This window comes from Hylobates moloch, unplaced genomic scaffold, assembly GCF_009828535.3.
Source record: "Hylobates moloch isolate HMO894 unplaced genomic scaffold, HMol_V3 SCAFFOLD_13, whole genome shotgun sequence".
Classification (NCBI taxonomy): Eukaryota; Metazoa; Chordata; class Mammalia; order Primates; family Hylobatidae; genus Hylobates; species Hylobates moloch.
In genome coordinates this window covers 78511483-78526719 of record NW_026652288.1, presented here as the reverse complement: position 1 = coordinate 78526719, position 15237 = coordinate 78511483, and the positions used below count along the sequence as shown (strand labels likewise).

The 15237-nt window shown below is 35.7% G+C and overlaps 1 protein-coding gene across 6 annotated transcripts in view; it reads right to left on the bottom strand.

The window, feature by feature from the left end:
* LOC116480299 (uncharacterized) overlaps nt 1-15237 on the bottom strand; it is a 36033-nt gene that overhangs the window by 18591 nt on the left and 2205 nt on the right. For 4 of the 6 annotated variants that reach the window (XR_009209488.1, XR_009209490.1, XR_009209489.1 and 1 more), the window contains exons 2-4: nt 9669-9813; nt 7165-7258; nt 104-221 (exon numbers count right to left, since the gene is read on the bottom strand). Coding sequence is in view for 2 of the 6 variants with exons in the window: in XM_032172269.1 (XP_032028160.1) it covers nt 104-221; nt 7165-7258; nt 9669-9813 (357 nt within the window). In the remaining 4 variants the exon portion in view is untranslated. Of the gene's footprint in view, nt 1-103; nt 222-5595; nt 5778-7062; nt 7259-9668; nt 9814-15237 lie in introns of those variants that run through there. The other 2 variants (XM_058426985.1, XR_004251249.1) reach the window with 2 other exon arrangements.

The following is a 15237-nucleotide window of genomic DNA, read 5'->3' as shown; positions in this document are numbered from 1 at the left end:
ATGTTAAAAAGTTGTGTTATTTATGCCCTTTAAAAAAAACAGATGTCACAATTTAATCAATGGAAAAATAGACTTTAAAAAAAAAAAAAAAAAAAGATCTCACCTTGCAGTCTTCCCAGTTTTCTTGTAGTCATGTTTCCAATTTGTTTTTTCAAGAACTCTTTTCCTTGGGGGCAAGGCACACTCTACTTGTCTGAAAAGTTGCTCTTCTTCAGAGGGTCCTAGATAAGAACCAGAAGTTGAGATTTTGGAAGTATGTTGAGGGGGCAGGACTGGCATCTTCACTTGCTATTTGGTCAGTTGTTTGAAACTCCCACTAGATATCACAACTGGGGGAAGCATGATTTGACCCACATAGTGTGAGCAGTAATAAAATGATTTAACCCACTCCTGTCTTCCTAACCTGTTTGGGGGAAAGGTTGAAGACAGGGAAAGATCCAGGACTTCACCACATTTTTCATTTTCTAATAGTTGAAAATCATTTTTTTCAAATTTTGCCAACTGACTTTCCTCTCATATCTTCTAAGGAAAATTGAGCTAAACCTCTTATTTGACAACACTAAATCAGATTCACAGTTATGACAATAATAAATTAATCAAAATATGACAATTAAATATCTGAACCACTCAGTTTTCTCATTATCCTTCTGCTATAGGAGCCTGTGGCTGTGTGAGAGGCTTACTACTGAGCCCTCTCAAAACAAGATGAGTGATACAAAAAAGGGGAAATATGAAACAAATCAGCAACTTTATTTCTTTTTCATCTTCTTTGCTTAAAAAGCAAAGGAAAGTTTTTTTAAAACTATATTAAGGCTATAATATAGGTTATAAGGTTATTAGGTTATTTAAATAGTTTTTTTTTTTTGAGACGGAGTCTTGCCCTGTCACCCAGGCTGGAGTGCAGTGGTGCAATCTCGGCTCACTGCAAGCTCTGCCTCCCAGGTTCATGCCATTCTCCTGCCTCAGCCTCCCAAGTAGCTGGGACTACAGGCGCCCACCACCATGCCCGGCTAATTTTTTGTATTTTTAGTAGAGATGGGATTTCACTGTGTTAGCCAGGATGGTCTTGATCTCCAGACCTTGTGATCTGCCCGCCTCAGCCTCCCAAAGTGCTGGGATTACAGGTGTGAACCACCGCACCTGGCCTAAATTGTTCTTTTTTATACTATCCGTGGTCTAAGTTTCTACAGATGACTGACTTACCTTTAGCTTAAAATTTCACTCATAGATTTATTTTTTATTCAGATTTAGCACATCACTGTGAAAATGTGACAGTTAAAATATAAAATATCTCTATTTTTTATACCTTAAATTCTGGGCATGTATTTCAAGGTTCACAGATAATTTAATTGCTTTCTAGAACTATTAAAAGGAGAAGGGAGTTACTTCTATTAATGGTAGAAAATACTTTTTTTTTTTTTTTTTTTTTGATGGAGTTTTGCTCTGTTGCCCAGGCTGAAGTGCAGTGGCACCATCTCGGCTCACTGCAACCTCTGCCTACTAGATTCAAGCGATTCTCCTGCCTCAGCCTCCTGAGTAGCTGGGATTACAGGCGTGTGCCACCACGCCTGGCTAATGTTTGTATTTTTAGTAGAGACGAGGTTTCACCACGTTGGCCAGGCTGGTCTGAAACTCCTGACCTCAGGTGATCCACCCACCTCGGTCTCCCAAAGTGCTGGGATTACAGGCTTGAGCCACCGCTACTGGCCTAGAATTAACTTTTAACCATACATAAATATTTCTGGCCCAGTCAAGTGAGAACAATCACTAGGATAGTGATTTCATCTTCATATAATTTTCTCTTTGGGGATTGTGAAGTCATTCCTGATTTTCTTTCTCCTTTGTGTCTCAATTCAGTTAGTCACCTTATCCTAGCAGTTTTCCCTTTGAGAATCTGTCCCTTCATTTTCAATGTCCAGGTTCTCATGTCTTCCTACTTAAACTGTAATTACTTTCTCTTGAATCTTCTTGCTTGCAATGTTCTCTCCTCCAATATAAATGATACACATTACCATACAACCTTCCTAAACACAGCTTTTACCCCAGGACTCACTACTCAAAACATTTTGGAAATTTCTTCTTGCCTACAAATCCCAGCTTGTCAGATAAGGCTTTCCACAATCTTATCTCAACTTTCATTTCCGAACTCATTTCTCACTATTTTCCAACATTATCATCCTTCAAATAAGGTTTGCACAAAACTTTCAGGGTTAGGGAAAGAATGTCCTGTTTCGAGTCTGGAGTTGGCTGGTAGGTAAATGTGGGACTCCAGATGACTAATTTTAATATCCTGATCTTCAGTTTTTCATGTCTGCAAAAAATAGGGGGAAGGCCTAAATCAAGGGCTGACCATGAATTGAATTTGGTGAGAAAACATGTTTGTTTGGCGCGTATAGTGCTTTATAAAAATACTGATTTCTAGTACTTTAAGGACAATATAGGCTTTTTTAATTGCCATAGGCCCCTACACTCTCTTGTGCTTCCCCTCTGATATTATGTCAACTTCACTCTGATATTACGTCCACCAGGCCCCTGAAAGCAACCCTACACTAAATTACTTCAATTCCCTACCAGTTCTATCATGGTGTATTTCTATGAGTCACATCTGGTACCATTTGCGTGCACTTTCCCCACTCTGTTTTTCTGGAATGCGTGACTCCCCTCATTTCAAAGGTAAAAGAATAAAGGAAAAGGACACTGAGGACATCAAAAACAAACTTTGCTTTTGTGGCCTGTGGGCTTTTGTGGACTATGATAGAAAGTAATAAGTTCATTTGTGAAGAGTTTATGGAAGGCAATAAGAGGGAGTCCAGTATTTTATTATTTCGGCACAAACATCAGTTCTTACACCAGGGGCAGGTGGAAGCCAGGGTGTAGCCTTCCCTTTCAGTCATTTCTCTGGTAATGAACTCTACTGTTATCACCCAGGAAATCCTTTGACCCAGAATGAGGCAGTATCTTAACCGACTTACACATAAAATATCCTTATGTTAGGAAATGTTCTTCTTCATTGATGAGGATGATTGGATTTAAAAATCATAGAAGTGGAAAACTGGAGCAATCACCTAATTGAACAGGGAGACCCTCAGGCTGTATTGTCTTTCACCCACCCCCACTTCAAATTTGGCAGCTTTCTCTGTGCACCAGATAACCCAGAGTTATTAAACTCTTCCCCGTATTGTTTGTTTGAGTGTTATTGATCTTCTGCTCTTTAATTATTTCTTTTTAAAGTAGCTTTCAAAGCTTTCTTTGAAGTTGGGGGCCAAAGTTCACTTCCACTGTGAGGAGTTGAATTAAATTGGATTTTTCTTTTTTTTCTCAGACTTGGTTGGTAATTGAAGATATATCTTAGCAGCTGAACTACAGTCTGGAATACCTGACAGTTCAGGGATGTTGACTTTCACTTGCTCCCTCTCAGCCTGTTCTTTGTCCCCTCACTGGATTTGTAACACGTAATAGCAGTCACTGAATTAACTTCCTGGGATATTTTCGAATGGAAAGAATCTATTCTTTAAAAGAATTCTGCCAGCAGTTTACTTTTTTGCTTTACTTAATTGTGAAAACTTAAGTCAGTCTTGATCTGGCAATCAAAGCCTTAGGCAATTGCTATTTATCACACACCAGATAACCTTTCCTGTCTTATGAGCTCTTCCTGAATGTACAATTGAGGCAATTGAGATAAACTGAAGTAGCTTTGATGGGTGTTTCCAGATCTAATTTGGAAGGAGGGTAATTCTTCTCAAAGTGCTTTTGAAAAGCATTTGTTCTCCATGTCACAAAACAAACTTAAACCAAATTAAGAGCAATGAAGGAGGGACATCTATTTCTCCCTGGTTTGAGGCGATGGGATTTTTTCGAATGTTTTCCATCCCCTAGATCATGCTCTGGTCCTTTTATGACTAGTCACTTACAAGAGATTGGGTGTTGTTAATGATCTATAGAAGGAAAATATGCTTTTATCTCTGCAGAGCAATGATGTCCTCTGCATGAATGGCCACCATGGTCATTACGTTGGATTGGTTTTGCTGAGTGATGACCTCAGCACATAACCTGGCCACTTAAGTCAGGGAGAGAAGGAGACCTTTGGACATTCTCTGCACAGGCTCATTTTCAGTTTACCCTCACATTTTATTTCCTTGTCATCTCCAATTTCTGTAGTTCTCTCTAAACCCCGACCCAGCACTTGTGCTCAGAATTCGATTTCTTTTTGCCTCATTATGGCTGCCACAATTATCAACCACCTGCCCCTGCACTCACACACTCATGCCAGCATTTTTACTTATCAGTCTATTCACTTCCTATTCAAATTTCTTTCTTCTCTCCCTTTCCTCATACCTCTTAAACCAGTGTTTCTCATAGTATGGCCTTCAAGTCATCTACAACAGAATTCCTTGTGATAATTTTTTACAAATCTGGATTCTGGGAGCCATCCCTTACATCAGATTCTGTGGGAGCAGGGCCCAGGAATCTGACTTTTCACACACCTCAAGGTGATTTGTTCACACACTAAAGCTTAGGGACTAAATTAAATCCTTCCTGCTTTAGCCTGTGATGTAGCTCTCTCTTCCTTTTGCTAGAGGACTCCTGACACATGTGACACACTCAGCCACCACTTCTCTTGGTGTCCTTCCTTACTAATTCTTCACAATTTCTCAGTCTTGGAAAAAAAAAAAAATCTTCCCAAGGTCCTGAAAGGACAACTCTAATTTATCCCTAGTAGTACTATCTACTCACATTTTAAAAATAGGAGTCAGTGCTTGGCTACAAATAGAGCTGACAGAGTTAAACCATAAGAACATATTTTACTCAAAGTATAAGAAAATTACGCTATTTTAGTTCCCCTTCCTTTGCCAACTGAATTTGAGTGAAAGAAGACAAGCATCATGTGGGGATCCACTGAGAGGGAAAATGAGCAGATGAATAGACCTAAAGCCACTTTTCCTAAATCAACAGTAAAATTGTGCAATATACAATATTACTGCAAATCTGCTAATATAGATGGAAGATAGCGAAGATTTGATGTTTCCTAGAGACTAAATACTCACTGAAGCAGGAATTATGTCTAATATTATTTCACTGGCTTTTGTGGATGCAAAAAAAGGCATGAGAAACGCATGGCCTCTGTTCTTACAGAATTTATAATCTATTGAAAGCTGCTTATTGAAATCAAACATTATGTATATGAAGGACTGCAGATGGCGGTTATTCAGATTATTATACTATTACCCTTGTAAAACCTGATAGAATAAAATAATAATAGCAAAACATAGTTATTCCACCAAATTTAACGTGCTGTGTGAAAATGTAAAATGAGACTACCTGGTTTATTTAGTGTGATGGTTAATTTTAGATATCAACTTGATTGAATTAAGGGATACCCAGATAACAGGTGAAACATTACTCCTGGGTATGTCTGTATATTAGTCGGTGTTCTCCTGAGAAATAGAACCAATATGAGATTAGATAGATAGATAGATAGATAGATAGATAGATAGATAGATAGATAGTAGATAGATAGATAGATAGATAGATAGATAGATAGATAGATAGATAGACAGATAGATAAAAGAGGGGTCATTATGGGAATTGGCTTACATAATGATGGAGGCTGAGATGTCCCACCACAGGCTGTCTGCAAGCTGGAGAACCCATGAAGCCGTTGGTGTAACTCAGTCTGAGTCTGAAGGTCTAAGAACCCGGAGAGCTGACGGTGTCACTCAGTCTAAGGATGAAGACCTGAGAACGCCTGAGAATCTGGCAGCCTGCTGATGTAAGTCCTAGAGTCCAAAAGCCAGGGATCTTTGAGTTCTTATGTCCAAGGGCAGGAGAAGATCAGTGTCCCAACTCCAAAAGAGAAAGCAAATTCATTGTTTCTCTGCATTTTTGTTCCCCCTAGGTCCTCAACCACTTAAATAGTGCCCACCCACACTGGCTGAGGGCAGATCTTCCTTACTCAATCCACTGATTCAAATGCCAATCTCTTCCAGAAATGCCCTCACAGACATTCCCAGAAATAATGCTTTACCAGCTTATCTAGTTATTCTTTAATGCAATCAATGTAACACCTAAAATTATCCATCACAGCCTGTGAGGGCATTTCTGGAAGAGATGAACATTTGAATCAGCAGGCTGAGCAATGATTTGCCCTCACGAGTGTGGGCAGGCATCACGCAACCCATTGAGGCCCCAATAGACCCTGATGGAGTGACACTATCATCTCTCCTGATTTTCAGATCTTCAGACACAGACCAAATTATACCACTGGCCTCCCTGTTTCTCCAGCTTACAGACGGTGTATGGTAGGACTTCTCAGTCTCTATAATCATGTGATTCCTATAATAAGTCTCATCTATCTATCTATCTATCTATCTATCTATCTATCTATCTATCTATCATCTATCTATCTATCTATCTATCTATCTATCTATCTGTCTATCATCTATCATCTATCTCTTTAGATATCTCTCTCTCGATGTATAGATGTATATATATATAGAGAGATGTATATATCGAGAGACAGAGGTGTATTTTATTGGTTCCATTTCTCTGGAGAACCCTGATGAACACATTTAGATTCTATTTTGATGTTGTTGGAAAAAACCGATATAGAATTAAGTCAACTTAAAGTCATCAGTTGAAATGACAGTGTTATTCGTTATCATAAAAAATAGTAAATAAACTAAATTTCCAACAAAGATTATTGGTTAAATATATTTAATATATTTAATGATACTAATATGATGGAAAATTATGCAAGCTTTAAAAAGTATGTTTTGGATAATGTTTAATGGCATGGAAGAAATGCTGACAATATTATTCTGTTAAGTGAAAAAACTTAAGAAATAAAAATTACATATATGTATGTGTGTGTAAAAAGTAAATGGAAATAAAAGTCACAGTGGTTATTCTGAATAGTCAGTTACAGGTTCTTCTTTATCTTTCAGTGTTTTCCAGTATTTATTACTGGATGTTAGTTATTTATATAATCAGTTATAAGAATATGCTTTCAAAGGTAGCTTCACTTATCAACAATTCTATGGTCTTGAAAAAGGAAAATTTTACCTCCAAATGATGTCTTTTTTTTTCTTCAAGTAATGTCTTTTAATCTACAAAAAATTCTACTCAGAGGATGTACACGAAAAAGGCACACATTTATTCTTTTACCTTCTCTTACTCTTGGGTAACGCGGTTGACTTCCTTGAATGTCATGTTGTTCTACCTTGTGCCAAGTGAGGTACTTACAAGAATCTGATGGAAGCTTTAAAACAAGAGAGAAGAGAGACACTGTATCATCTGGCAATATGTAGTTCTTTTGCTTCCGTGTGTAAAAGTAATGCGAATCCATGCCAGACACTTAGCCAAATTGAACTCCAAATATCTAATGGTGTGCTCATGGAAATCATCTTATCCAATCTAAATTATGTGTTCTTATTCAACTTCGCATCTCCAACACCTGCAACTGATTTACATTTGATGGTAAATGACAGCATGAATAAATATATGTACCCATTCATGATCCCCTTTAGACCAATTTATATAAATCATCCTTTAATATGTTTTAATATCTCATGAGCAGTCTCATTCCATTTACAACAGTTCTAATTGTTAAAATGTCTTCATTACATGGACCCTGCTTATTACATAATCCCTCTAACTTGCTCCAATTGTACGAGTTATATTTTTTTAAGGCTACACAGACAATAACTCCACGTATGCTTACTGTTTTAAATATTTAATTATAGTTGTCATTCTTTTCCTAAGTTATTCAATTATTACTCATAGATAATGGTCTATAAATTAGTAAATATTTTGGTGGTTATTCTTGGAAAAAGTTTCAACTTATTGACATTGCTCTGAAAATGTGTAGTTCAAACTGAATGAAATATTTCAGGTACAGCCATCTTGTTCTGGACAGCATATTACTGACTAGAACATGTGCCAAGATCACATTTGGGGCAATTTTAATTGTTTACTAACATTGGGATTGTAATCGATCAAAATTCCAGTGTTTTATATAACTTGTTATTATTTCAAGGTTAACACAAACAAAAGGCATATTACTTGAAAAGAATATTATGTTAAATATTTACACCATAGAGTCATTCTTCTGTTAGCCAAAGTTAAACACGTGTACAAACAAACTCAGAATATTTAGTTTAAAAAATGTTAAGTATTTGGAACAAATACTCTGTTCTTTAGAGCAGAATTTGGCACGTGCTGCCCCAAAATAAGTTGAGAAGTGCTGGCTTTTTAATAATAATTTAACTTTGATATTTTAGCTGCATTACTTACTCACTGAATGACCTTGGCCATGCTCCAATAAATATCCAAATATCTTCACTTTAAAAATAGAACTAGTAACAAAAGCTGTCTACCTTGCTATCAGTAACACTAAAAAGTTAACTTATGCTTGAGCCATTCTTGGAGATATTCTGAGGGTTTGCTAACGTGCTTTCAAGGAATGAACTCATCCTTTTGTACTATTCTTTTAGGAAAACAATAAACACAAAACATTTTAGATTACTAAGGAATACAGCCCACAACCTACTCTTAGCTGTTCAGTTTATATAATTATGGAAGCCTCTTTCCCAACACCTTACGTGAGTTTGGAATTTTTCTTTTCTTGCTTCTATTATAGAATAAAAATTTCTTGGAAGTTAAGTTATCTAGGACTGCCACACCCACTGCTTCTGTGCTATTTTATGAGGCTTGTGCTGGGAAAAGAAAAATTGTTTTAAGCTAAAGCTGTGTGTGAGAGGAAAGTTTTCATTTTTCACCAGACATCTACTTTTGTACAAAAACCCATTTTTTTTTTTAAGGAGCTAAGTGGTTGATTTTGGAACTTCTGACATTGTAGGAAAATGAGCTGCTGCATGTTTTTATGTATTTCTATGTAAGGTTGTCAGAGTGGTGCAGCTGTGTGACAGTTGTTTCTTCCTAAAGGAAGAGCGAATATTTGTGTCTTGCCCTGTAATTTTTCCTTTTTTAAATTCTGATGGGCCAATTGATTAATGCATTGTTCAATAAATTTTTTTGATGCTAGCATGCTTCATCACATTTTATTCAAAAATATATATTACCACATTATATGTCAGGCACTCTGTTAAACACTGGGGATACAAAGTTGAATAAAACATGATAATTGTGCCTGAAAAACTAATTTTCTGTAATTTGGTAGGTAGACATTTGAATAACTCACCTTAAGCCAGAGGGATGCCTAGAATAATTATGTATGAAGGGAAGGGCGAAAAGGCGTGTATGATTCCAGTTAGATGGCTTAGAGAGAATGTCTTAGAAGTGGTGGGTTCAGGAGATAAGAAAAATGTATCTTGCAGACAAAGGAAATTCCAGAAAGAAAGGAAAGTAAATCTCAGAATAGAGACAGAATTTGCACTCAGCAGGAGAAAGGAAGGAGTGCCATTTTGGCTTTAATGGTCATTATCTTTTCTACTCATCTTCTCCTCCTTTTTGATCTTCCTTCCTGCAATCCAACTTCCTTCTTTTTTACTCTTTGAATTGTAACTGAGAGTGTCAACTTTTCATTTCTCCTCTCGCAATTACAAGGGTAGGGATAAACAGCTAATACACTTATTTTGAAACTTTGAATATCAAATAAAATATGTTCTATAAACTTATCATCAGGTAAAGAGTTAATTAAAAATATTTACCAAGGATGATATTCCAGAATCCAAACGTGGGTAGAATGTTCTTCTCCTTGATGGAGCTGACCCAGTGTGGGTCTCACTTGGATCAGAGTAGTATGATGAATTAGATGGACAAATCTCTTGACTACTTGTGTTTTGACCTGAGGAGCTGAGTAAAAGAAAACTCTTAAAGTGTTCATATATGTGTTTTAAAGTTTTTTAATGTAAGTATCCTTGTTTAAAACGACAACAGGCATGGCACAGTGGCTCACACCTGTAATCCCAGCACTTTGGGAGGCCGAGGCCAGGGGATCACTGGAGGTCAGAAGTTCGACACCAGCCTGGCCAACATGGTGAAACCCCATCTCTACTAAAAGCATAAAAATGTGCTGGGTGTGGTGGTGTGTGCACCTGTAATCACAGCTACTTGGGAGGCTGAGGCAGGAGAATCCCTTGAACTCGAAAGGTGGAGGTTGCAGTGAGCTGAGATAGTGCCACTGCACTCCAGCCTGGGCAACAGAGACTCCGTCTAAAAGTAAAAAAAAAAAAAAAAAAAAAAAAAAACACAACCAACAACAAATTATAAGCATTAAGTTTTCCCCTAAAAGAAAGATAATACCGTAGATTTTAGAAGGATTTTTACCTCTTTTCACAGTTCTAAGCAAATTTTTATGGCTAATGGTCTGTTAAGACAAATTCCCTTCAAAGGTAAGAGTGTCTACATAGACTGTGTGTCTTAGAAAAAGGCATCTAATAGTATACACGAACACACACACACACACACACACACACACACACACACACACACTCGCTTATAAGATACCAAGGAGTACAGCCCTCATGCTGATATTGGAACATCATTCCTAGTAGAGCTACAGCTGCAGATCTGGCATGTACAGCCATCCTTAAAATCTCTGCATGATTCTGGAACTTAAACTTTCCCGAGATTTTTCCCAAGCCTGTTATATTTCCTCAGATTAGCGGCAAATGACTTAAAAAGTCAGATTCTTTAATCAATTTTACTCACTTTGGAATGCCACTCAACCCTTTCACATAATAACAGTCCAGTTCTCCTTGTATTCCTATATTTATACCACTGAGATGTAAAATATATGTTATACTAATTCTCTGGTTTTTTATTTATTATTATTCTTACGCTTTTCCCTTTCTCCTTAGAAATGGTGGTAAGTTTCTCTTTCTGTAATTGATGTTGTACGTTATGTTAAGCCAATAATTTTAAAATATTTTAATCTAAATATTTTTTGCGTGTGAAGTAAAACTAGAAATCACATCTTTCCATAGTTACGGTCTCTTTTTTTCTCTTGGTAGATTATTTTTCAGTCTCCAAGAATCTTAAGAGAAAGTATTCTATATTTTTAGCACATTTATTATGACTAATAGCAATTTCACTGATAGGAAACTACAAACCTCTTGTTTATTAAGGTTGCCTTCATGAAGTACAATGTAGAAACATCTTTCATTTTTCACTTATAACTGAGCTAGTACAGTAGAAGAGCACAATTATATTCTAAAATAGCATCGTTCTTTAAAAAGTTTCATATTCTAAAAATATCATTACTATGCCATTAAATTTTTTTTAAATGACCTATGATCAAGAAGAAAATTATTTCTCTATCTGCCACTAAATTCAAAAGTCAAGAATTTGGTCTTAATTATGTAAAAAAATCGAAACATATATGCATCTCATTTCTGTCTCACTTGAGCAATTCTTTAACAGTTTGGATATTGTTTCTTGAAATTATCAAAAGGCATCATGTCATAAAAACAAATTAACAAACATTACAGAAACAAACTCAAAATTTCTGAATTTTATTATTCCTAAAGCAGATAAATCCTGCCATCTAAAACTGGAGTTTTAGCCAGTAATTATGAGAAAAAATTGAGGGGAAATAGAATAATATATCAGAGGATTAACAGGAGTGAAAGTTTAACTGACTTTTGGGTTCATTTGTCTTTACTAAAATATGCTAGCCACTTTATGCCAGAATAAAATAAGAAAAATAAGGACAATGAATATGGATAAATCTTTCTTCAGTGACTTGTGTCTTGTGATTACAAACTCCAACGATGGTTACACAATGAGGGGTTGGGTTAATAGAATAACCTGTAAGTCTCCCTCTAAAGTATGAGACATGGTTTTATCTTGCTTATATAATCTCCTTAAAGTAGGAAACAAGGAAAATAAAGTTCATATAATTACAAGATCTGACAAGAAAGATCCAGTTGATTAGGTTTTTATTGTACCTTCTTGTGTAGTTTTGCAAGACTAAGCATAACAACCTCAAGGTGAAATTAAGTTTTAAAGTATAAGTGAAAATTATCTCATCATCTTAGTTTACACTAGGTTTCTTTCTGGTTTAAACTAGAACTCTTTATGGCATTATCCCGGTAATGACCAGGCATTTATTAATAATAGAAGGTAATTAAAACTTTAGTAATACAAGTAAGTAGGCAGCTAAACACCCTTACCATCTTTCTCTCTCTGTCTCTCCCTCTCCTTCCTTCCCTCTCTCTCTCTCTCTCTCTTTCTTCTCTCTCTCAATGCATTTCATTTTTTTCAGAATGGACAGAAAAATGAATCGAAGAATGGTTGTGTTTCATCTAAGAAAATTCCACTCAATAGACGACTAGTCTGATTGTCTTTGAGTGTGAAATCTGCTTGTAGGCCCCAAAGTCTGCATCCTTTTCTCACATTCTTATATTACTCCAGACACCACACCAGGGTACAGTGATAAAGGGCAGTGTGCTGGGAGGAGCTTGTGTTAAAAACCTCTGGGACATTCTCAGAATCTTAGTTCTGTCACTTCTATTATAAATTTCATATGGAATTTTTCTTCAGTCTGCTCCTTTGGAGAAATTTTAGCAAAACAAGATCATTTCTGATCATTTAGTTTTAAAAATAAAATAAAAAATATCATACCTACCAGATTATATAACTCACTCAAATTTCTCCTCCATCTACAACTGCCTTAATGTGTACATCATTGAAGTCAAAATGGCAAGACCTGCAAGTCCTAGGAATTTGAAAAACAGTAACTGCTATACCCTCGTTAAGGCACTTAGCATAATCTCTGATCCTCAGTTCTGTATCTTTAATATTCAGGTGATAATGTGGACTGTGCCTCAGGGATAGGGTGTTTTGTTTTGTAATATTACTGGTATAATGACAAGTGCTGCTATTACTAAAATTATACTTTTACAGTTTACATTTATTGACATTTACTATGTGGTAGGCACTATACTAAGAGATTTACGTGAATTAACTCATTTAATATCATTCCTATCACCTAGTGAAATGAATAACATTATTTCAACTTTAAAGATGAGGAAATTTAGGCACAGAGAGACAGGGTAACTTGCTCAAGTTACATTAGTAAATGACCAGTGATCTTAACTGCTAGAATTCATACAAGATGCAGATAACTACTGTCATTCCTTAAATTACTGAAGAGATCTATCACCATTAGGGTGCAGTTGTTACTAAGAAAAATCACTAATATTGATTTTTCTTATTTTAATTACTTCACTTAAACACATATAAATAATTGTACTAGTTAATAGAACATGTAAATTCAAGCAGTTATTATTTATTGAAAACAAAAGTTAAGCGTTCAGTAGTAGAACCTATGAGAACGCCATTCCAGATAACATCAAACTGTTTTTTAAATGCTCCCACCTCCCCTCCCCAAAAGAAAATAAAACCAGACAAATGCAGTTTAGTTGGTATATTGGTTTACTCATTTTTAATCTTTCTGCCCGCAGTGAACAAATAGTTATCATAAATTACAAATCTAAACCTTTATGAAAGAGGAATTAATTTTATTAATGTTCCAATATAAAGCTGCCGTGGAGAAGATGCCATGGCTAAAACTGTACAGCATTTGTCAGCCATGATTTATAGTGTCTTTAAAATAGCTGGCGTTATCCGAATTGGCCATCTAGTCTTGGTTGAAAAACGGTGTAGAAAGGCTAACAAAAAGGATCAGGTGAGCTGAGACTGCTGGATGAACAACAATAATATAACTTATCAATTCATGAGCCCTTTCATCAGAAGATTGCAATGTTCTTTACAATCACAAATTTATAAGCCTCATAAATTGTCTGCAGCAATGGTTGCTATCTGTTTAATTAAAATGTCAAGTTGGTGATTATGTAACTTTGTAAGGCGAGTGAAGGAGGAAGTGACAGATGGCCCACTTTCTAAGGTGAAGTTGAGCTCTTAAGTTGCATAAAGGTATGTTGAGCACACATTATACACAGGCCATGGGCTCCTTTAAGACATGTAGGGTTGTCAAAATAGTATAGCATGTGACTCAGTTTCTAAATGTTCCATTTATACTCATTGCTTCAACATGAGGGCTTGTATTTAGGAGGAAGGAAGGAAAGCATGTTCAACTTTATTTTTCATTTAGCAAAGGGCACCCTTTCCAATCTCTCAGCCTCCTTTTCCTTCCAAAAAAATATTGAGCTAGAGTCTCAAATTCAGTAGGATCTCGCCAAAGCCAGGTACTTCTGAGGAATGGGCTAGAATAGAACTACTACGAACTCCATAGCATTACATTTGGATGAAAGGAAATGTGAATTCAGCCTCTTTGATTTCTTAGACCATTTTTAAAAATATTTAAAACCCAGAATTTCTGTCCTCTCTATGCTTGTATTTTGTTTGTAAAATGGGTCATGATTGTACTCTTTACATGCCAGACATGGTAATGAGAAAACTGAAAGTATTCTCAATGGAGTTATCATAAAGCCAGGAAGAAATTTGATATTATAAGTTGTTAATTTCTACACTGGCAAATTTGCTAGATTTTTTAATTTGAAGTTTATTACTGTATACTGATAGCTTTAAATTGAGTTTCTGGAAGTAAACATGTAAATTGAGTAAATAATTGTTTATCAGTGAACTATTCTGTAAAGCTAGGTGTTTTAGAGATATTCCAAAAATATTTCACTTATCCCAAAGCCTAGGATTTCAACGGATGTGTCCTAAATGATTTACATTGTTGATTCTAAAAGCATACAAGAATAAATTTCAATTTTGAAAAATACACAATTGCAATTGCTTTTTCTCTGCCTCAGTCTGAATGAGTCAGATTTTATGTGACCCAATTTTTGTTCTTATAAATTTTGCAGGTCCCTATTATTTTAGCCCCATAAACATTCTTATAAACATTTATAGGCCACCAAACTAAGGTGCAACAAAAGTAAAAGAACAAACACCTATAATACTTCTCTAGAGGTAAAACTTGTAAACTTCAATAGCTACTAGTTGGTTCACTAACATTTATAGAAGCAAAAGATATATTCAAATAACAAAACCAATGAAGATAGACTGAACAATCTCTATGTTCCCACTATGAAATTATATTTAGAAATGTTTAGAGCTTTATTGTAACAACATTTATAGCTGCAGCTTGAGTGGTTTTCAATACTTGAGGAATATCTACTACTCCCTATATTGTTACAGCTTTGAAAATTTAACCACGTACAACACTCTGAGCTAGAAGAATATAGATACTAAAAGAAAATATGTGACTGAGGTAGATCTCGCTAGCAGAAACAAAACTATAAA